Here is a 25608-nt window from a genome sequence, read left to right on the forward strand (position 1 = left end):
AAAAATGACATTTTACGCCAATACAAAATATGTGAGAGTGTACGGCCCTGAGTGTTGACACTTTTATGGAAAGATGGCGCCAAGGTGAAAACCTCCATCTATTGCACACAAGAAGGTCACGCTGCAATCGTTGGAGGTTCTAGTGTATATGTTTCATGCAACTGAGGTATAAGGACACGCCTCTTAAGCAGGGCGTTCATACAAAATTACCATAGGAAGTCTCCATACTAAAGACGCTTGATTTTTCTCTCCGTGCAGCTTGGACTATCTTATTTTGGATTTTCTGGACTCAGCTTAAGGGGGAAGTCTACTGTGACAAGGGAAAAAACAGTCCGATTTGGCGGATTTTTTTTTCTAACAAAATATGACTGATACATTAAATTAAAATAAACCGTCATCATTATTATATATTCAAGTATTTGTAAAAAAATTTAAGTCGAAATATTCAAAATTGCCGTCGTGACACTCCCCGAGTCGAAATTTAAACCCTACTTTCACCCTGAATTTTCAAGGTTTGTTGAGTGATAGGAGTAATAAAGTAGGGTCTAATTCTAATACAATTAGACCCTACTTTGACTTCCAAAACAGGCTAATTCTAAGAAACCTATACCGTACTTTTAAACCTCGTAGACTTTCATACTCCTAGACCCTACATTCTAAAAGAAAATTTTGAATTATTTTTTAATGCATTACTTGAAACACTACAAATGCAAAAAGTACTCCAAATTGATAAAACACAAAATTCCACTTTTACTCATCCCAAGTGCTTCAATTGAATCTGAGCAACTCTTCAAAATTTTCTTTTTCTAGTTGTAGGGTCTAGGAGTATGAAAGTAGGGTCTACGAGGTTTAAAAGTAAGGTATAGGTTTCTTCGAATTAGACCCTCCTTTACTTCTCCAAATGGAAGAATGGGAAATTTCAGCCTGTTTTGGGAGTCAAAGGAGGGTCTAATTTTAAATAATTGTATTAAAAACAGATCCTACTTTACGACTGCTAAACCTAAATAACCCCTACATTTTCAGAGGCTAAGTAGGCTCTAAATTTCGACTCGGGGAGGGTCTAATTTTTAAAAATTGTATTGAAATCAGACCCTACTTTACGACTACATTTTCAGAGTCTTAGTAGGGTTTAAATTTCTACTCGGGTCCTTCAAGCGCAAGCCCGTCATTTTTAGGGGCAGTAAACAAAAATGTATGTACGCGCATCGCATTGTCTTGAAAGACGAGACGATTCTTATAGCTATTCTGGAATCATCCTCAATTATTTTTACACCGGAAGCGGACTTTTCTATAGCAATCGCCCATACAGTTAATATAGAGATCAGTCGTTTTCTGCGATTTAATGTTACCTATATTTTCTACTACTCCACGTTACCGTAATAGTGCAGTATAACTTCCCAGAAATATGACTATTAGGTGGACATTTTAATATTACGATTTACGTGCTAAATGGGTAACTTCGAGAATTGGGTACCGAAAATTAGGATAATTTTTCGGAAAAAAAATTTTCTGAACAAATTAGTATAAATATTGTAAAGAAACTTCTACGGTGTAAGTCTTAGTTTACGTCTTAAATATGTGAACAAAATAAATAAATATTAAACCAATAATTCTCAAGTTGGTTCTCTCTTTTTCTCTTTCATATCTGCCATTGAGCACTCCATTAAATTGAACTGCGAAATCTTAGATAGTTGATCAGCTCTCCAAAAGAGACTTGAATTGAAACGTTAATAGGAACTTTCATTAACTGATTTTAATAGATGAAATAAGATCACTATAATTGCAGACAATTTAGTTAAGTGTAATTACTTCATGAAAATTAATGTTCCATTCTAAAATTATTTCTTATAAGGTAGTCATTTAATTATTATAATTATTCTTGAGGTTTTTATTCTCAAAAAGAAAAAAGACTTTTCTAGATCCACATTGTAAGAACAGTTCGAAAATGAGTTAAAACATTCGTATGCATGAAACTTAATAACAAGCTGATTTGTATGCAGATTACACATACATATAATTATATTGTTGAGGCATCTTGAAACTGTCAATGGTTACAAAAATGGTAAACTTTGTAGAAAATTATAAAAACATTATTGAAGCTGAACAAAAAGGTGCTTGCACTAGATCCAGAAAACAATTAAAAGAAAAAATTTTATATAATGTACAAAATTTTCACCATTAAAACTTATTAAATATAATATTTCTGCAATAAATAAATTAATTATAAAATGTATTTAAAAAGCATACAAATTTACGTCTGTATTTTTTCTCCCTCACGTAGTAGCAAAAAAGAGAAATTTCATCATTCCATCATGATTTTTATTTATCGAATAAAATCCCAATAATTTCTGCATATTGATTATAAAATGACATAGACGAAGAAAAATATTGCATTTTCTAGTGAGCTTAATTAAAATTATTTGCGTATACTTTTTACTTGCTTCATTTGCAATTTTTACTTGTACTTAGTTTTCTCTAATTTAGTTTTTAATTTTTGCACACTTTTGCTAGCATGTATTTTCATTTTTGTTTTCTTTTGCATTTTTTGTTCTCTTGTAGATCTCGACGGATGTCCCAGGATGTCTTGCACACAAGATCCACGGAAAATCTCACATCAACTTATTTCAGGTTTGTAATCCAGAAAAAAATATTTTTTTATTTTATTCCTTCTTTTTCTTTGTACACTGAAAAAAAAATTTATTTGATTCAAATAACCGATTAATTGAATATTATTAATTAAATATTTAATTGAATCAAATAATATTTATTGGAGTCAATTAAATGGTATTTGCTTCAAGTACTGAAATTGTTGGTTCAAATACCATTTAATTGACTCCAATAAATATTATTTGATTCAAGTAAATATTTAATTGATAATAGTCAATTAATCGGTTATTTGAATCAATTAAATTTTTTTCAGTATAAAGTTATAAAATAAATAAACCATTTGAATATTTTAATTTCAATATATTTCAAAATTTGAAAATTGGACCATAAAATATTTTGTCTTTTTTAATCTCTGTTGTGTCTATATAGTGTACCTACAAATTTGAAAAAATCAAAAATAAAATCGAAAATTTTTATATTTTAAAAAAAATCAGCATATTTCAATGAATAAATAATTGAAAAAATTGGAAAAAATTTAATGAAAAAATTAATTTTATTTTATTAAAATATTGTTTAAATAAACACTTTTTCTACCTATCAATTTGAGCGCTAAAAATTTTGTTTTCATTCAAAACTTAGATTACATGTGATTATAAAATTTTGTTTTTATTATTTTATTGACTCTATAAAATTATCTACCCATAAAGTTCTTTTGTAAAACTACAAGGTCTTTATTATGCTCACGTTATTTTTATAATAAAAAAAATTAACAAAACCGAGTGATTATTTTTAGAATATTTTCTTTTTAGTAGTAAAATAAAATTATGTACTTAAGTACATAAAAACCTCGTTTTATATCAGTTTGAATGAAAAATGTATTCAGAGTAGAAAAAATTAAAATAAAATGAAAAATAAAATAAAACGAAAAAAATTCAACAATTTTAATAGGAGTCTTCATATTTCAAAAAAAGTTCTCTCGTAAAGGTTTGTTGACCATAAAATAAGAATTTATTGCACGCTTGATGTTTAATATTAGATTATACTTTTTGGCATGATCAACGTTTTTGAATTTATTTTGACCTCTGATATTAATTATATACTGCTTGTGTAATTGTTTTGTAGTTATTAACTTTGTCAATTTCATTTCAATCCTTTCATATTATATATATTTTTTTTAATCGAATTATCCCATTTCACAAATTAAATTCCAACTCTTGCTCTTTTACCTTTAACATTCATAATATTTATATTGTACTGTTCTAAAACAGTAATTTACGAAATATATTGAAAATTCCAAAATTTGAATCATTTATTATTTTAATTGTACAGAAAATACTAAACTAATTTATTAAATTAGGTCACTATTACGCTCACGAAGTTAATTAGAGTGTTGAAACTCCAATTTTGTAATATATATTGCTTAAACATATAGTTTGATGTGGGGGACAATACATTAAATTGTTGAACTCAGTTCAATAACTCGTATATTTTGAATATATATAGGGGAGAGGGCCCCAAGATGGACATTTCGTTCAAAATTTTTGAATAAAGTAGCAGCACATTAGGCTTTTTGTTGTTATTATAGACGAAATTTTTGATGCACATTTGAAAGAAACAAAGCAATTTGTTTTTATTCTGCTCACACGTGCTGTTTGTGTTCCACAAAGTTTTCTTACAGTTTCTTCTTAAGTCGGTAAAGTTATTTAATTTTTTGATTTTCAATTGGTACTTATCGTTAAAATACTATTTATGTATTATACAATAATATTCTAAAATTATTTTTTTCATATTTTATTTGAATACAAATTTTTTCTGGGGCTTAAAAAATTGGGTCATGGACCTTAAGATGGACAGTTTAGAAATCCTATAAGATGGACACCACCAATATGTCGAGACTTTTACCTTCCTTGGATCGAAATATCTACTTACTTCTAAAATAATTCTTACTATTATTCTAAGGCCTGAATTGACTTAATCTAGTTTAAGCATATAAAAATAGGCTACTTTTCATTCATTCTGATTGTAAGATGTAAATGGTTTCAGACTTTCTTCTTATATTCTTATTTACTTTTGTTTTTGATTATACACAATCTTCAATAGTTTTGTGAGATTTTATAGAGATTATTAAAAAGGTGTCCATCTTGGGGCCATTTTTTACATAAAAATTTTGACAATTTAAAAAAATACTTTAAAGAATTTGTGTGTTCAAAATAAAAAATTTTTCCTGTGGCCAAAAGATACCTTATATATATATATATATATATAAAAAAAAAATAAAAATAAAAAATTAAATAAAAAAAAAAAAAAAAAAAAAAAATTTATTTAATTTTTTTTTTTTTTTTTTTATTTTTTTATTTTTTTAATTTTTTTTTTTTAATAATTTTTTATTTTTTATATATATATATATATATATATATATATATCCCTAGTAGAAATTTGTCCTAGTTATTATAAAGGAACTGTCCAGTCGCGCTTGAAATTGTCTAGTTACTTTACAAGCCAACTGGCTAATAACTGGAATGGAGTGTCACGCTTTTTTCATCAAGTTATTATCTAGCCCAACTTTATAAATTCTGGTCAACGGTTCTGTAGAAAAACTAGACAAATTAATTCTTTTAAAATACTGAAAATTTGTTTAATATTAAGATTTACTGTAGTTAACACATTTATTTCATGCAATTAATATAAAATTTCTATTTAGCACCAAAGAAATTCAATAAAAAATATTTTTGGAAAATTTCTGTATCCATTATAATATATACATAATAAATGGAATAGAGTAAAAAATTATATAATATTTTATAATTTTTAATTAATTAGTTAAATTATTATAAAAAAATAATGTAAATAGTAAATTATTACATGTAATTTTCTACATTACTTTTTGATTTTGCATTTTAGTGGTGAATAATTTTAGACTGTAAAGAAGAATAGAGTATGGTCCACATGTTTCTTATATTTGATACTGTAATTTAGTTTATTCTTATTTTTTGTCTTATGCAAAATTTTAATTTAACTTTACTTTAGTTCGGAGATGTATAACGTTTTTATTCTGAAAATCATCAAAATCGCATCTCAGTTCAATATAATTTTCATTATAACTTTTAAAATAATGGTCGCTCAAAAATTCTCTCAACGGATTTTGATTTCTTATAGTTTTAAGTGTATGTTAATATTTTTTTCAAATTTTTAAAAGGCGCAGAACATTAAAAAAAATTAATTGTTTATAAAAAATTTGTTAAATAATTATTAAAAAATAAACTTTTTAAAAATTTTCTAATTCTGAACAAAAGTATATTTTATCCCCTTTATATTCCCGCCTGGTTCATTTAAATCGGTTCATTCATTAAGGAGAAATCAAATTTTGTTTAAAAAGTTTTAAAAAAATAATTTTGCAATAACTTTTATAAAAAATAATTTTTTTTTTGTTTTTTGGTGGACACATTCTTAAGGTCAAATAGAAATGTTTTTTCAACATTTCGATTTAAAAAAAAATACTTTTTATTTTCTGTGAAAATTTCACGAATTCTGACCCTATAATGACTATTTCGCGTCGGGCCAATATATATGTATAGTACTTTGGGACCGTCCCAATTATAAAGATCATAATTATTATCATAAATTACGTAAGGCATTTTTCTTAAATTTTGACCCATGCACCCACGTCTGTAAGGCTCTGTAAGATTTTGAACCACCCACCCCCCTATCTTACGTAATTTTTTGCTTAGGTATTTTTTTACGAGAATTTACTAGTAGCATTGCAAAAAATTGTTTAACTAATAAAATGAATTAATAAACAAATGTTTGGTGTTTAGTGTATAGTTCTGTATTTCTTAGAATATACTTAATTTATATAAAATTTATTAAACATATTTTCCTTTGGTCAAAATAATAAATATTAATGCAGAAATTTAGCTTAATATTAACATCTTTGGCATTGGGACGCGTCGCGTCTTCGTTGCGTTTTGGCTCATTCTGGAACGACCCTATCATAGCTTGAGAATTTCCGAAATTTATGGAGTAGTGTAAGAAAATATATCTTACGTAAGAAATTCGTTTAACCAGGTACCCACCCATGTGCACCCATGTAAGTTAACATAGAAAAATTGTCCACCCACCTCCCCACCCAAATGGCCTTACGTAATTTATGGACGGCCCCTTTGCAAGAGACTTTCATAGCCTCCCTTGGTCGAGCGCGTCTAGGCGCAGCTCCCAAGGTTGATGGCTCCAAACAAGACATAGACAACACTATATACGACTAAGGGTTCAAATCGTGGCATCGCATTTCCGTAATAATGATAATAAAATGCCAATAAAAATTTTTTTTTAGTTAATTTACTTTTATTATAACATATCAGAAAACAATATAAACAGTTTTGATTTTTTATGTAAATATTCAAATGGTAGAATTTCCGAATTAATAGTAGGGAATATTTCCGAAATACATGGTATACTGTAAATTTACAGCACTTTAGTAAAGTAAAATTACATTATTATTTTGATGGATAATTGTTTCCTGTACTTTTGCTGTAAAATCACAACAGAATTTTCTAACAGTGTATATCAATTTTTTTGTGATAATGTGGTTCTCTAAAGAGTTGCATTTAAAGAGAATATTTATTTTTAAAAAATAGTATTTCTTACAAGGTTAAATGTTTCAAAAAATAAATATTACCTATGGTTTAAATAAATTTATTGAAATCTTTTCTTTTTTAGGAGCAAAAGTCGCAGTGTGGATCATGGATTCACAACTCCATTCGATCTCGACTCTTTGCGGAATAAAGTTGAAGGACGCTTTGAATCCATCGACAAAGTTTCGAGAGGTGAGTTTTTTAAACTTTTTTACTTTTAATTCACAAATATTCCTTCTCAAATGAAAAATTGATTACTTTTGTTAGAAATTCGGAAATATTGATTGAAGATCAAATTAATTTTTTTTCTATAAAATGAGGGAAATTTATCAAAGCTTTCAAATTTCTCTGAACTATAAAATGAAAAGTTTCAAAGTTTGTTGATGTAAGAGAAAACCGCATTCTAACACATTTAAACAAATATCAATCAAAGTTGAATATTTTTAATAATAAAAAAAAGAACCGTGGCGATTATGCAATAACACTCTAGTCGACAAAGTAAGGAAGTTATTCTCAAGTTTCTTTATTCTGATTGATTCAATAAAAAAGGAGAGAAAATTAAAAAGTTGGTTAAAATCAATCTTGCGTTAAAAAATTCTTTAAATAAAGTCTTTCTTGTTACGTTGAAAATAAAGTTCTTCTTCTTCTTCTTGTTTAAATGGCCTCTTGCGTGTAACACACACGGAAAAAATTAATTTAGTACATTTTACGAAACTAATTTTGGAATAGCGGATACGGAGAGGAGTTTAGTATAAGATAAAACAGAATCACACTGCAAAAACTGGTATCTCACAAGTGTCTCAAAATGAGTTGCTTTACGTGTTTAAACCATTGAGATACAAAATATGTTTTATATTGAGACATTTAATTTCATATCGTGTCTCATTTTAAAACATTTAACGTGACTTAAAGCGTATAAGACACATATCACGTCTCCTGACTGTGAGATGGATACTCGAAACACATATCGTGTCTCAAAATGAAACACTAAGCGGGTAAGATACTTAAAGTATCTTAGCGCATGCGCAAAATAGCTACGCACACAGTAAAATTTCGTTTTAGAATCATTTAAAAATAAAGGTTTCTTATTATTTATTAATAACAAAATTTGACACTTTCAGGTTATGTACTTTGTTTTGTTTTTTTTATTGGCAGCACTCGCATTGTACGGGCAGCTTCAAAATTACTTTTCATTCGCATTTTGTTTAGTCGATAAAAACGCCATAACTCCAGTGTCAGTAATGTCTAAAAAATATATTTTCCACAATTTGTCTTATTATGAATAAATAAATGTTCTTCTTTCAACAATGGTATTATTATTTATTTATTCAAATAATATGTGTGGAACTATTTAAATTAATATTTAATATTTAAACTTTTTATTTTGTTTGTTATGTACCTAATGTCGATAAAAAAGATTCAATATTAAGAGTTTGTGAAATGATCACATGATCACATTTCATTGGTCTATTAACAATGTGAAAAACTAACCTAAAACTGTCAGTTTTCTTGAAGAAAAAAAGCATGAAATTACTGTGCATGACGGATTTTTTCTATTAAACGCACAATCAGTGAAACACGTCAAGCATCTCAGCTTAAGACATGTATGTGTCTTAAAATGAGACACATATCTGTTTCAAATATGTGGACACAAAACATCTTACCTGTTTCAAATATGGGACAAAACGTCTCAAAATGAGACACTTGTTTTTACAGTGCAATAGTAATATATGATGACTGCGTTTCTCGAAAACTCAAAAAAAATTCTATGGAATTCACAAATGATCGGTTGGACGTTCTAATTCAAGAGTTTTGTAAAATGTTTAGCCTGAAGCGCATGCGCCACGGAAAAAAATCAGAATTCACGGAGAAAAAAACGAATAAAGCAGAAAAAAGAATTTCTTAATGTACCAATGAGCTCTCAAGACCATTTTTTCTCGTCTTCTATAGGAGATAGATGATTGGTTCGACCCATGTGACTGCCCTCTACAACGCAATGGTTCGCTTGGATTGGCTTATTTTATTCTGACACTAACTTAACGGAAATACGCATACATATAAACGAATTCTGACGCAACGCACATACAATATAACTCGCACTTGTAGATGAAAGAATTGAGTTTCTTTATATACTAACTGAGGAGATTAAAACTGCGCTTGTGAGAAATTTCAATATACTGAATATTAATTTTTAGAAAAATCATTTTTTTAAAAGTTATACAAAATATTTTATAGTTTTTAAAATAACATTTTTAATTATAATTGGTTATAAAATCTCTATAAAATTTTTCAATTTTTAAAAAATAATTTTATTCTTAATTTTAAACTATAAATAAATTGCAAAAAAATTTTCAAAATTAAATTCAAACTCAAAAAATTTTAATATTAAATTGTCTAAAATTTGAAGTATAATAACAGTTAAAACTAATAAAAATTAGAATTAATTAAAATTTTGAGAAATTAATATATATGTACATTTATTGTCATCGGTAAATATTATGATAAACTATGAAATTTATTGGAATATAAATTAAAAGAAATTAATAATAATTAAAAGTTTGGATTACAAAATCACATAAAAAATGTTACGAATTTGGAACAATGAAATGTGAAATACGTAAAAGAAAACAATTATCCAAATGTTACCGGCAGGTAAAGCAGTTCTCTTTTTCCTTCCATATTATCTCTATATACAGCAGACAAGTTAATACCGACGCGACGAGACAAGCTTCAACATATCTATTTATAACGCGACTTTTGGTACACCCCGTATAGAATTTTACGAAACTCTGTGTTCGAGAATTCACGATAGACAGCGAAGTGAAAACTCAAACCACGCGTTTTTAGATTGCACGAAACATTTTTACCATTTTCTGATAAAATGTTCACCAGAAAATACGAAACATTTCTACATTCAAGCTTGTTTTATAAATTACAACACTGGTTGCAGTTTCTCGACAATTGTTCTGCTTAAAGTAGTGAAAGTTTCTGGGTTTTTGAAAAACTTCGTCTAGGAATCTTAAATATCCGCTAGTGCGAAATTAGTTTCGTAAAATCTGCTGATCTTATTTTTTCCGTGCAGATAGCCAGTACTAGAAAATAAAGTTAAATTGTAATATTGTACCTATATTTTACACAATGTTACAAATATAAGATCATTAAAAGAGAGTTTAAAATACAATTCAAATATTTTTTTTAAATATACACAAAAAACAAATCTATATTTTCATCACATATGTAAATATTTAAACTGATTGTAATACATTTAACGAGAATTGACACGTAGTGTTGTAAAAAGTCTGGCTCATAAAAATATCGTGTGTAGTTCAAAACGAAACGTGAGTCTGTTTGGAAACAAAAGTTTAGTCACACGTGTGTTACTCGTTTACAAAATGTCACGTATTGAATTACATACAAAGTTTTTGAAATTCTCATTCTCTTCACAATTCTGAAAATTCCTTTTAAATAATTACTTTTGACCATTTTAAAAATGTATACTCCCAAATCATTGTTATGTGGTATATTATTTTTAAAGATATATATTAACTTCGCCGAGTTAAGATACATATCTAATAATTACGAATGAAGAATAAATTTCGACTTTACCGGCATTAAGGAGACATATATATATATATATATATATATATATATATATATATATAGATAATGTATCTATAAAATGTTGTTGACAAATAAATATTATCAAAATTAAATTAATTTTTGTTCTAAAAATATAAGCTTTGTTGTCGAATGCACTGTGCATCTGAGAGGATTCGAACCTGTATCAATGGTTGCCTTTATAGCGAGTATTTCTTAATATCGGTTGAGTTATAAATTCTTCATTTATAATTATTTCATTATTTTTCTTTAAATATTTCATTTTTCATTTTTTTCTTTTTTTTTTTGCTTAGGGACTTTTGGGAAATCTGCCTACAGATACCTTGGATTCCGCACTGCAAGGTTATGTGGGGTTGGTAAAATGAAACAAAAGGAAATATTAAAAAAAAAAGATAAATAAATTAATGTTATAATAAATTTAATAAACTGGCGACCTACTACCAGCCCGACCCACTAAAACCCGTAACCCTTCTTCTGGAGCCCTTTACCTTTAATAAAGTGACCATATTTAAGAAAAAGACATTTTACATGAAAAGAAAAGATTATTAATGAGAATTTTGAAGTAGAAATTAGTTTTGAATTAAAGTAGTATACTTTTCATATCGATTATTATTTCCATGAAAGCCTAAAAACATGTCATGCAAGGTACTGTTTATATTTATAAAAATAGTAATAATAGTATATTATTAAAAGATAACAAAAATTTCTAAATAGAATATTCGCACGTAAAATAATCTCCAATTAACGGTTTTAATTAACCAGTGCTAGAATTGAAACATATATTTATTAATTAAAAAAACATACACTTTTTAACATAACCTAGAAAATTGTTGATTTTTACAAATAAAGTTAAAAATTTTCTTTCTCAACGAGTCTGAAAGTTTGAAATTAGTGGATCTATAATAAATTGAATGATTTAAACTATAATTGAGCTTATCACAGAGTAGATGACTAACTGGTTAATTATTTTTAAAGGAAACTCTAAATAGTCGAGAGTATTAAACAGTGCGTGTGATACTGTCAGTGATACTGTTTCTATTTCCTAAGCAAACTTGAAAAATCAAATAAAGGCGCCAATTGTGACGTAATTCTTTAACAATATGGCCACCAAGGTTTTCAAGCTCAGTGATCGTTACATGCTTCGCTCTCACTCTCCGCAAATCTTTTGTATTACGCGTAAAGTCTCGTGACTCGCTTCTATTTTAAGTCACGGTTTATTTAGTGCCTTTTTTAATACTATTTTCACAATTATTTTTCATTTTTAACTAAAATATAATTTTTGAATTTCAAAATGAACAAAGTTTCGCCATTTTTCCCCGATGTGGCGCTTTAATCAGTGTGAATGTGATATTTACAATTTAAACAAACGATTCACGTGTGTTACTTGACAGTTTAGTCTTTATTTATATTTACTTTCTTAAGTTTTCTTTTTATACTCAAGTTTTAGTGAATGAAGTACTTAAAATTATAAGTGAATTTTTATTAAATTAATTTTTTTAAACTGAAGAAAATGGTTTGTTTTTCAAAATTCAATATTGAATATTTATAATGATTTCTTAAAAACCATTTTTTATCCATTAAAATATAATTATTTCTAAGTAGGTACAGTAATTTTTATAAATTAATTACTTGCAATAATAAATAATTAGTATAATAATAATCTATAACAATTTAATAGTCTTCTGCAAATATTGTCTTTTAAATTATGTTACGAAAGCAGACGTAGAAGTTAAAAAAGCTTTTAATTAGTAACAAAGAACATTAAAAATAAGAAAAAATAATAGATTTAAATTTGGAAATTTACGTTTTGAAGTTCATTTTCAAATTTTGTGCTTTAATTCTATAATTTATAAATAATTGTAATTTAAAAAACTTTAAAATTTTACTTTTATAGTTTTATTTCTTACATTATTAATTTTTATTGATAATAATTTTTTCTAAAATTAATTTTCTTTATTTTAATATATTTCATTCAGTTAACTACAGAATCATTGATAAATAAATAAATTATTTTCTTATTATGCCTATTCAATAATGATAATTTTTTACAATGTGTATATATTGAAAATTGTTATCAGGTTTTCAAGTCTATGATATGCTTTTAATTATCAATATATAAAGTAACCTCTTTTTTTATTATCTTATCGAACGTCTGCTATATATATATATATATATATATATATATATATATATATATACAATATTTAGAAACTGTGAGAAAAATATTTTTTGTTAACTTTTTCAAAGACTATAATAGCTAACAAAGAAAATATATTTTTAATAGTTTGAAAAAATAATTAAGTACCTCATTTTCTACGTCTGCTTTAACTAATGGACTTCTAAGTAAAACTGTTTGTGATTAACAGACGCATGCAAAAAGATCTGTGGATACTTAATACTTTCAGGTCCGTCGCAAAATTTTAAAATACCTCGTTAGAATAATACTAATATAAATTATGTTTTTCAATTGAAAAGTAATATTTTATTTGAAAATATTTTTTTTAATAATTATAAAAATCTCTATACTAAATCTAAATATAGGGTTTGGAATGTAAGACTTTTTTTAAACGGATTTTAACAAAATAGGACTTTTGCACTATAAAATCAAACTTAATTCAATTTTTATATTATGCAAAAATATGACTTATTGATTTATTTTATAATTTTAATATTATATTTATAGTATAAAACTTTTTTAAATTGTTTCGTATTTAGAAATAAAAAAAATTAGAGAAATTTTCTAACTTACAAGTACCCATCTTTATTTTATATTGAACTCAAAAATTTCTGATTCAACTGTATCTCAGAGAAAATTTTTAAAAAGTGACTAAATATTTGATTACCATTCAAACAACAATAATGAATTATAATACTACGAACATATTAAAATAAAAGAAACGAACCGAAATCTGGAAACATAAGTTTTCTCTGCGTCCAAAAGAATTCTTTTATTGTATATTACATTCGAAAATTGCTTTTTCTTAATTTTGTTACTGATTATAATCTTTTCCATAAATAATAGTAATTAAATAAACTTTAACTATTTTCTTAAACTAAATAGAATTACTGGTAAAAAATAATTAATATAATTTTTTTCTACAAACGAGAGTTCATTTTCTCTGCAGTCAGTGTGACGGTCCTGCTTCTGATAATTATTGAGGTGTGAGAAACTCTCATTCCCAGTTTCAACTCTCCGGTCGTAACGTATGTGACTTTTGACAAATATTTTCAATTTTTATAGCATTGAAAATTGTATACAATTTTTTTAAATTTCTTTTCAGTAACAGTTTATTTTAATGACGTATTGAAATTATTTTAAAAAAATAGTTTTTGTTTTAATTCTTAGAAAAATTAAATGATAATTTAAATTTACATAAAGTACAATACACTTAAATAATAATCTTAATTATTAAATTATTTAAACTTGAATTTTTAATTATAATTGAAAGAAAAATTCAAAATTTGTTACATATAAATGATGCATTAAATTATTTCTTAAAGGATTTTAATAAACAACAATGGAAGAAAATTGTGAGTGTTTGGTGAAAGTATAATTGTCAGAAAAGTGTGAATAATATTCAAAAAATATGGATTGCACTTTTCCTGTATCAGCATCCGAATGGGAAAACGGCGAATACGAAGCCAAGAATGTCCACATCTTTAAGAAAGCACTACAAAATTACGTAGTTTATTACGTAGTCCGAGGAACGCCTCGATATTTTTTATATCTCGGTAATGTTTCAAATTTTCAAAATTTTTTAATAACATTTTTTGGACAGAAAAAAGGAAGTTATAATTATTTATTAAAGCATTGGTTAAATTTACCCGCAATACAAATTATATAGATATGCTGCCTTTTTTCTTTGCGTTAATTATTTATTGTTATTTAATTTGCTCCAAAAATAGAATAATCAACCACTAAAATTGCCTTGAAAATTTTGTTGTTTTTTTAATTCTAATTTGTCTTTTATTCATCTAGTAAATGTAATATAGTTTATTTTATTTTAAAAATTTTAAGTTATATAATTCCGATCTGCTTTATATATCCAAAATTTATTATAATTATTAATAATTAATAAAGCTTTAAAGCCCGTGTATTTTGAATAAATAAATAAATAATTTAAAATATTTTCTCAAAAATTAAAAAAATATAAAAAATTGAAAAATTAATTTGCCAATTTTGAATATTGTATATCATTTATTGTATTAAATATTTAATTAGAAAATAAGTTTTCAATTGCTTAACAGTTATTATTGCAGTCCATAGTTATTTTTACGGTTAAATAACAATGTAACTTGGAAATAAAAAGTGTGTCCTTGGATATGATGGATTTGACAAATAGAAGGACATTAGCTTAAATAATTTTAATTGACATTTAAAAACACTCCTGATGTATAAAAAATACATACCGCGCGCATAGACAGACAATAAGAAAGCTTAAGTTGTATATTGAAAACAATCCGATAAATTGAAGATTATTGGCTCTTATCATAAACTATTTGATGTCGGTTCATCATGTACACGAGATTTCATTTATGTATATAAACAAAAATTTTAAATTGTGTAAACAATTTCGATCTAAGCTTTATACATTATTAATAAAAGAAAATAGTCATATCATTGTAAAAAACTCCATTAAAATTTATTTATTTATTTCAATTAAATGTCCAAATTATTGAGTTAATATTAATTAACCGAACACTAATTATCTTCCATCCAATTTAGAATATTTAAAAATTAATTTATTTCAGATTGTATTAAAATTCTTATTGACAGGTTAGGGGAGACTAAGCGCGGTTGTTACAATTTTGATAAAAACAGTTACTGTGATTAGAGTTTAACTCCAATTTGTTTGGTCAAACTATTAAATCAAAGGTATATTATCCAGCTTTAAAAGGCAATAATTGATTTAGCTCTATATCTATTATTTAAATAACTAGAAGCATTTTAGTGACAGCGTGTAAATTGTAACAACTGCCCAAAGTGAATGTCGGTTGTTACAGTACCAAGAATCCTCTGCAACGTTTCTAAATTGAAGACAAATAATTTTTTATAACCATTTTTATTAATTATTCGTAATATAGTTTAATTTAAGTACATAATTATTAGTTATATAGTTCCCAATAATGTAGGGGAGACTGGGGTAAACCCGCTCACCAGCGATTTAACGCGATGAACTCAACTTAAGATGGAGATATTGATACTGTGAATAGTACTTACCATTCAACTTATATTAACGAACTTTCGTTTAGTTTCATGAATTCAACATAGAATCAGAGTCAATCAAATGTTTTTAGAGGTATAAATGAAGTGGTAAGTTTAAATGGACGAAATGGACTGAAAGAAATCTACTTTTACCGACAGAAAGTTCCTAGAAATTGTGGTAAATTCAACAAAACAATGAAATTTCATTGTTTTACAATTCTCTAGGAACTTTCTGTCGGTAACAGTAGATTTCTTTTAATCCATTTAAACTTACCACTTCATTTATTCACATAGTAAATTCAGTCGCGCTTGTCAAACTTTGCTTTTACCAATTTTTAACAAATATTCACTGTTTCTTATCAAAATCGGCATTTTTACATTCCAGGACAATTGTGCTTTCAATTTATAATGTGTACTCTGCTCATGTGATTTTAATTTTAATGCTAAAATAAGACCGTATTCGGCGGATGAAAAAATGATTGAGTCAAACGTCCCAATACGGTTTTTACTCGAATCCGTATTGGCTCAGAGCTTCACTCAATTCCTAAACGCTCCACTCAATACTTTCTTTTTTACTGGGGGGTTATGTAGCTCAATGTAATATAGTAGTGACAGTTCCTTAGAGATGGCAGCACTAATACTATTTCGATATGAAAGTAACTTAAAAAGTTTTTTTCATTAATTTTGAATGATTTTGAAGTCGAATTTAGAAAAAACATGAGATTTTATATAAAAAAATGAGTGTGATAACATTTCTGACAAATATTTTACATTTCTAACGAATCTGCTGAATTATGGGAAAAATATTCTTTCTCATCATCACTTGTAACAACTACACTTCACAAAATCGTAACAACTGCCCAACAGGTACATTTTTTACAAAAACTTACTTTATTTAAAAAGTATACACTAAATGTGGACAACGAAGGCAGTTTTTTAAAGCTTAATTCTCATAGAATTGATATTGAAAAATTTACTTTGTTAAGTATAAAGGTCTATTAGTTATTTAAAGAATATCAAGCAGAGAAATATTTACTTTTGGCCTCTAAAAACCAATGTGCCTATTTTTTTACTTGTAAAGCTTGCATAAAATTTTTAAACATATTGCAGTAAGTTTGTGCATAAAAACTAAACATTTTTCCCTTTGGAACCCCATCTCTATAATTCACTGTTTTAGAGATATTCCATTTGTAACAACTGCGCACTGTAACAACCGCGCTTAGTCTCCCCTACATATCTTTAATAATTAAGGATTGTCTAGGAGGTCGTGAGGGGCAAGGGGATTGTTCCCATTACTCCTATGTAAAATCTTGCATGTTTGCAACCTCAAAAAAAAATTTTAGTTTCATAATTTCAATCAAAAAACCTATATATTTATTTTATTAAAAGAAAAAATCGTTCAAAAAACATGTAAAAATTAATGATAAAATGTTTTCAATTCTTATATATTAAAATAGTATTTAGGAGAGAGTGGGGCAAAATGGGGTACCTTTTTGAAATTGTCTGTTTACAGAGAACCAAACGAATAAACCGATTCAGCTAAACTTCAGAATTCTTCTTTGTACACTTAGCTTTGAGGAAATTATGATAATAACGTTGTATGAGATTATAAATACAAACAAAAAGTAGGATTCTTTATTACTTTGAAAAAACAAGTAATATTTATTAGAATTTAACAAAAAACATCGATAGTGAAACATCAATAGTATAAATGTCTCAAAACAAAAATATCGATTCTTCTGCAGGAAACCTTTAGATATGCATAATATAATGTTTTTAAATAGTTTTTATGAAACGGCGTAGCTTCCGGCATGCCCCACACTTAGGTACCCCATTTTGCCCCACCCTGCATATTAAAACAAAATGTAATGTTTCAAACTTATTGTAAACAATTTAACAATCTATTCTATTGGAAATTACTCAAGAATAAGTGCTGAAAAAGATCCCACACTTGCCAAATTAAATGCATTATCCCAAAAAGTTTCGTAAGCACTTTAATTTCGATAAACCTTCATATTTTTTTTGCTTAAAACTTAAAAGTTGTATAACTTTCAAAACAAATTTTTTTTGGAGTGTCTTTATAATTAATAACAGTTTCTTATCAACATGAATGATATATGTCAAGGATAAAAAAATTAAAAGTACCTATCATGGAAAAACAGAGGTACCCCATTTGACCCGCCTACCCCATTTTGCCCCACTTTCCCCTAGATTTTCAAAATTCAAAATGGCGGATCCAATATCACGGTCAAAAATTTAAGAAGTTGTGTTAAGCTTCTGGAAACATATTGGATCCGCCATTTTGAACTTTTGGACATTGTCCATCTATATATAAAGTCACAAATTTTTCTCTCATTTCCTTCACACTTTTTTTCTAAGATTTATCGGAGCTCCCATCCCGTGTGGAAAAGTGAGGTGGGTCCCAGGTGGGCTTCCCAGGTTCTAGGTGGGCCCCAGCAAGGATGGCCCAGGTGGGCGATTCTTTGGCTTCTAACGGTAAATCCAGCCACAGCCCACCTAGGAAAATCCCAGCTGGGGCCCAGGTAGGCAACCCTGTTAAAGCCCACCCAGGCGCGAAAGACCAATGCTGACGATGGGTTGAAGTTGAAGCTTGATTGAGTCTTGAACGCCCAGCGTGGGTAACCCAGAGTAAAATAAAATTTCGATAAATGATATTTCTTAAATATGACATTTCGAAGATTTGAAGGTTATGTCACATGAGAATTCGAGTAAATGAACATTATGACGATTATGACAAATAAAATTTCGTTAAATGAAAGTTATGTAATATATAATATTTCGAAGGTTTGAAAATTATGTCAAATGGCAATTCGGAGGATTAATAATTATGACAAATAGTAATTCGGAAAAACAAAATGTATGTCAAAAACAATTTTCGACATATTAAAAATTATATTAAAAAACAATTCGACTATTTAAATAATAGGATAAAGAATAAATCGATAAATTAAAAATTATGTTGAATGAAATTTCGAAAACTGAAAATTATGCAAAATGATGTTTCGATGATAAGAATTTCGATGTTTTGAACATTAGGAAATTGAATTTTGAGGAATAATCATGCGCCCCTTTATTACCGTGTGCACTTAACAATATTAGATATAAATATTTATAAATTATTTAATATTAAAATATATTTTATGATAATTTTGTATACTATTTAAAAATTATTATTAATTATTATTATTAAGATATCAATTGGTAAATAAATATTAATATTTATTTAGTGTATAATATTTATATTAATTATTATATTATTTTTATATTATTATTATATTATTTATTACTATTAATTATATAAGATTCATATATAAATAAAGTTAAATTATATATTACTATTTTTTTCTTACACATCAGTGTCAAATTATTGTTTTCAAAGTTCAAGAGTTTTGTTTTTCTGGAAAATTTGCAGTTAAAAAAACGTTCATTAGGGTGTAATAAATATTTATGCCTAGTAGTTGCACACTACCCACATAGCACAGTTTTTTCCGGGAAGTTTCCAGGAAGTTTCCCACCCCAGGTGCGATTTTTTGGTCGGCCCATAGTTGGGCCAACTTTTACAAAGTCGGTCCAACTTCTCGTGCCAGAGGTTGGGCCAACCATACAGATGATAACGGCGACCGTCTAATGGCGACGATGGTTGGCCCGACAACTCATAAGGAAGTTGGCCCAACTTACAATGCATATGTTGTGCCAACTATACATTTCAATGGTTGGTCCAAAGACTGACGCCAAAGTTGGCACAACTTTAGATGCGTAAGTTGGGCCAACCACAATTTTCAAAGTTTGGCCAACTTCAACAGCCAAAGGTAAAAAATTATTAAAAAACTAAATTATTTAAACAATTAACAGGTTATTATTAGCGGGAACATCAGATATAACCTTTACCTATTATTATTAAACACAATCTCATACATACATTTTCAAAAATATCTATCGCTCGCTGGGATCGAACCCCTAACCTAACGCACCGAAGACTTATACACTGACCACTACGCTACGCTCACATGGGAGTGCATAACGCAAAATGTATATTAAAGCTGCAACAGTCGGGCCAACCGTGGCCCAGAGTTCGGCCAACCAAGAAAGTTTAAGTCATTTAAACCGCATTTGACAAAGTTTTGCCAACCGTTGGGCCAACCGTGGCCCAGAGTTCGGCCAACCAAGAAAAATCAAGTCAATTAAACTGCGTTTCACAAAGTTTTGCCCACCGTCGGGCCAACCGTGGCCCAAAGTTCGGCCGACCAAGAAAGTTTAAGTCAATGAAACTGCGTTTCTAGAGTTTTGCCAACCGTTGGGCCAACCGTGGCCCAGAGTTCGGCCAACCAAGAAAGTTTAAGTCAATTAAACTGTGTTTCACAAAGTTTTGCCCACCGTCGGGCCAACCGTGGCCCAGAGTTCGGCCAACCAAGAAAGTTTAAGTCATTTAAACCGCATTTGACAAAGTTTTGCCAACCGTTGGGCCAACCGTGGCCCAGAGTTCGGCCAACCAAGAAAGTTTAAGTCATTTAAACTGCATTTGACAAAGTTTTGCCAACCGTCGGGCAAACCGTGGCCCAGAGTTCGGCCAACCAAGAAAGTTTAAGTCAATTAAACTGCGTTTCACATAGTTTTGCCAACCGTCGGGCCAACCGTGGCCCAGAGTTCGGCCAACCAAGAAAGTTTAAGTCAATTAAACTGTGTTTCACATAGTTTTGCCAACCGTTGGGCCAACCGTGGCCCAGAGTTCGGCCAACCAAGAAAGTTTAAATCAATTAAACTGTGTTTCACAAAGTTTTGCCCACCGTCGGGCCAACCGTGGCCCAGAGTTCGGCCAACCAAAATAATGTAAGTCAATTAAACTGTGTTTCACATAGTTTTGCCAACCGTTGGGCCAACCGTGGCCCAGAGTTCGGCCAACCGAAACTGAAAGTCTTTTAAACTACGTTTGGATAAGTTGTGCCAACCTTTGTCGCCAAAGTTGGCCCGACGGTTGGTTAAACTCTGCATTTAATGGTTGGCTTGCAAAGTCGGGCCAACTGTGGGCACAAGTACTTGCCAAAGTTGGGCAAACTCTGGCAACCAAAACTTTGCTTGCCAAAGTTAGGCCAACCTTGGGCCAACCTTCAAACTCTGGCGGCCAACCTAAATTCGCACCTGGGACGTTAAGTTCGGAAATTTGACGTGTTAAGTTCCTGGAAACTTGATATGTCTCGAGATTTAAAGTTTCCACTGTTAACTTCCAGGAAATTATCAATGGAATTTTCCTGGAAAAAGGACTGGAAATTTCCTGAAAAATTTAAGGAAGTTTTTTTGGAAGTTTCTCTAAAATTATTTCTGTTAATTTCACAATTGTTCAGTAAATGTTTTTAGAAAATTTCCCCTAAAATAGAAACGAAAGTTTCTTGTATAATTTATTCGTTAATTTTACATTAATTATTATTCAAAATAATAATAAATATTTAATACTTATACAAAATGGGGTTTTTTCATAAAAATAAAATTAAAAAAAATTATTTAATTAACTTATTTATACTTTTCCCGCAGTTGTTTTTACTATTTTTGTTTTTGGAAACCTTATATTAAAGAAGACAAACTTGAAAATAAATTCGGGGGAACGGGGGATCGAACGCGGGTTTCGACGGACGCAACGCAACTACCTAACCAACTACGCTAAACTAACATGTGTGTAGAGGAAAAAAAATCTTTCTCTTAAGGTACAAATAATCTTAATGGTTGGTAAATATGAATGGCGGGATAATTTAAAAATTTTATTCTCACAATTCAAATATTTCTTGTATATAATTGTTAGAATTTCATTTTTATGGAGATTAATAATTTTAAATAGTGCGCTTATTACTGATTATTTTATACATATGAGAATAATTAAACAAGTAATACAAGCAGTTTTAATACGTGAAATTAAGATATATTAAATACAAGTTTTTCTTTACCAGCATTATATCAATTACATTCAAAAATTTTGTTCTCATAAATGATTTTCAATATCTACTATTTTAATAGACCCAAAAGAATTCAAATATTTAGAAAAAATTTGTATAAAATTGTACTCAAACATTTAATTATTTTCATAAATAATAAATATTTCACAGCAATTCAATTATTAACAAATTTTTTATAAATTTCTTCGCAATAATTCAATTAATTTCATAAATAATAAACTTTTTTTATGAATAAAATTTTTTTTTTTGAATAATAAATTATTTTGTTTTAGGAAATAAAATATTTTCCTAAATTAAAACTAGTCGCAGAATTTTAATTATTTTTAGTTTAATTTTAATCAAATTCCTATGTAGAAAAATGTAATTATTTTTAAAAATTTGATTAAAATTCGTCAAAAGAATTCAATTATTTAAAAATTTGTTGATAAAATTCTTTATAAGAATTATTATTTAAAAAATTGTTTACTTCTGTATTTAAATATGTGAATAATTTTGAAAAGGTTTCAAATTAAAATATATGAATGTATATATATATATATATATTTTCAAAAATTACTAAATATAGTTGATTTAGAGAAGAATTTTAGTTAAAAATTCTAGAAAATAATAAATTTCATTTTTTTACCATTAATATAAATAATAATAATTTAACATTCGAAAATATAGAAATAGTTGTTTATTATTTGTTTATTTACTCTCCCTGCCTCACGCAGGGTTCGAGACTCCCTAATACATAATTATCTACTAATACCCTAATCAATACATAATTCGTTAACAACTACAACGCAACGCTTAATCTAACTTATTCTAATTAAAGTAATTACAAAATAAGCAATCCGTCAAGAGCACCGGGTTTCCGTTTCCAGTTCCATAAGCCCTTTTTGGCTTCGTCAAAAAAATATAATATAAAATAAAAGTAACTCCGAATCTAACAATCCAATAATAATCCCCTTTTCCTGCCCCTTTAATTCTCTTAGCATATATTCTCATTCCTCATTCTCTCTAATTCACACATCCATCTTTTGCTCTTCCCACTCTCATTCAATATCCACATCATTCTATCCCCTAATCCTCCTTGCACTCCCCCCACATCCATTTCCCCTACACATCTCGCTAACACATGCTCCCAATCCTCCACCTCATAACCACATATTCTACACATTTTCTCCTGCTCATCCATCCAATACTTACACGCTCTCACTCCCTCACCCATTCTAAATCTGCATACCCTATTCCATCTATCAAACTTTCTCATTCTTACCAAGTACCCAGGCACCCCCACCCTCCTAACCATTCTGTACCAACTATTATATTTAGACCCCGTTATCCTATTCCACCTCTCCTGCTCACCTTTTTTCTTCCATCCTCTCATTACCTCACTAACATTCCCACCCCACCTTTTCCCCTCCTCCATCGCGTCTCTCCTTTCCTTTTCCCATTTCGATAGCCCGCCTCTTCCCTTCCCTTCCCTCTGCTTCACTAATCTCAAGCACTCCCTCGCTATATCGCTCCCTCTTCCCTGCTCCAGCTTAGCTTCCAACCCCATCGCTCTCTTTCTCTGCCTCAGCACAATCTTCTCTCTTCCCACCTCTTCCCTTAACATATACCCCGGACAATTGCGTTCCACCCCCATAGTCCATCTCAAAAACCTTTCATGCAAACCTTCAATCTTTCCAATCTCACTCCAACCCCATACTTCCACCCCATAACTTAACACGGCCCACACCAATGCATCAAACAACCACACACGCTTCTTCCAATCATTCTTAAATCTCCTTTCCCCAATCCCCCAAACCTTCCCCATCATCTTTCCCCCTTTTTCCATACGTCTCTCAACATTCAATTCCTGCCCCCATCCCAATTGAACCAATATCCCAGATAGCAAAACTCATTCACTTCTTCCACTCCTCTCTCATTTAACTTCCATCGCCCCTCTTCTTCCAAATCTTAATACTTTTGTTTTATCCACATTCACACTTAAATCTTTTTCCCTTAAATACCTCTCAAATTCCCCCAATAATAATTTCATTCCACATTCATCCTCTGCCAATAAAACCACATCATCCGCATATGCCAACGAATATACCCTACCCTTACCTAGAATCACCCTCCCCTTTTCCTTTCATTCTCATTCTCTCTTCCAAATCAGCCATTAACACATTAAACAATATTGGACTAAGGGGGCAGCCCTGCCTCAGCCCCCTACCCAGCCAAAACTCTTCCCCAAATTCCCTCCCAATTTTTACCCTTTCTCTTGTATCCGTATATAATTCCTTTACCCTCTCGATTAAACCCTGACCTATTCCCATATTCCTCATCGTCTTCCATAATATACCCCTATTTACCGATGGGAACGCCGCTTTAAAATCCACAAATACCGCTACTAATTTCCCTTTTTCCCTCTTTAAATTACTATTAAATAAAAAATTTAAAACAAAAATGTTATCCATCGTACCCATCCCCACCCTAAAACCAGTTTGATTATGTGGTATCATTCCCCCCCTTTCCACTTCTTCCTCCAGTCTTTTTCTTAACACCTCCGCATATATTTTGTACCCCACTGGCATGAGCGTGACTCCCCTATAATCTTCAACTTTTTCCCCTTCCCCCTTCTTTATTATTGGTACTATTAACCCCGTTTTCCATTCTCCCGGCCAACCCTCCCCCCTCCAAACCATATTCACAATCCCCAGCAACTCTTCTCTCACCGCTTCCCCCCCAAACTTTAAACATTCCCCTTCCATCCAATCCCCTCCCGCAGCTTTATTTCTCTTTATCCTTTATCCTTATTCTTCATTCCCGACACATTCCAAAACACTACTTTTATTCCCCCCTTCTTTTTCCACTTCCAACCCCTTCCCTCCTTTGTCCCTAAACCCCTTTTCTCTATCTTCTTTTCTTAACTCCCCTGACTCCTAATTCACCCCCCACCTCTCCCCGTTGACCCACACGCAATCTCTACCCCTTCTTACCATGCTACCCTTATTTCTCTCTTCCCACATTTTCCTATTAATCCTCCAATTGACCCTTCTTTCCTCCCACGTTCTGTCTTCCTCTATCCACACTTGCTTTCCCTTTAGTCTACCTTTAACCCTTAACACCTCCCTCTTCTGCTCCTCGTTCTCCAATTCAACCACCCATAGCCCCATTCTACCCTCTTCCACCCCACCCACACCTCTTACTCCTTTTACCCCGACCCTTACCCCCAAATCCCGCAACAACTTTTCCACTTTCCCTTTCCCCTCGTCCTTCATCACTTTCAATCCTCTAATCAAAACATTATTTTTCCTCTTTTCCCTCTCCATTTGTCCCAACTTCCACGTCAGCTGCTCCACCTTTCTTTGTATGTCCCTTTCTACCCCCGTTTCTTTTTCCACTTCCAATTTTTGCTTTCCCATCTCCTTTTCCAATTTCAAAACCCTTAATTTACACTCCTCTAATTCCTTTATTACCTCCGAATTAAGTTCATGTTGTCCCTTATCCATATCTTCTAACCTTCCCCAAATTATTTCCTTTTCCCTTTCCCACTTTTTCTCCCATTCACTCCACACTTTTTTCATTCCCCCCAATTCCCCTTCTACCC

General features: G+C 29.5%; 1 protein-coding gene across 7 annotated transcripts in view; it reads left to right on the plus strand.

Annotated features, from left to right (window-relative positions):
- Nucleotides 1-25608, plus strand: part of LOC122505416 (TLD domain-containing protein 2) — a 582826-nt gene that overhangs the window by 415828 nt on the left and 141390 nt on the right. For 4 of the 7 annotated variants that reach the window (XM_043617017.1, XM_043617021.1, XM_043617012.1 and 1 more), the window contains 2 exons: nt 2560-2628; nt 7324-7430. In XM_043617017.1, the coding sequence (XP_043472952.1) occupies nt 2560-2628; nt 7324-7430 (176 nt within the window). The remainder of the gene's footprint in view (nt 1-2559; nt 2629-7323; nt 7431-25608) is intronic. The other 3 variants (XM_043617018.1, XM_043617016.1, XM_043617013.1) reach the window with 1 other exon arrangement.

Source organism: Leptopilina heterotoma, unplaced genomic scaffold (assembly GCF_015476425.1).
Source record: "Leptopilina heterotoma isolate Lh14 unplaced genomic scaffold, ASM1547642v1 Lhet_358, whole genome shotgun sequence".
Lineage (NCBI taxonomy): Eukaryota > Metazoa > Arthropoda > Insecta > Hymenoptera > Figitidae > Leptopilina > Leptopilina heterotoma.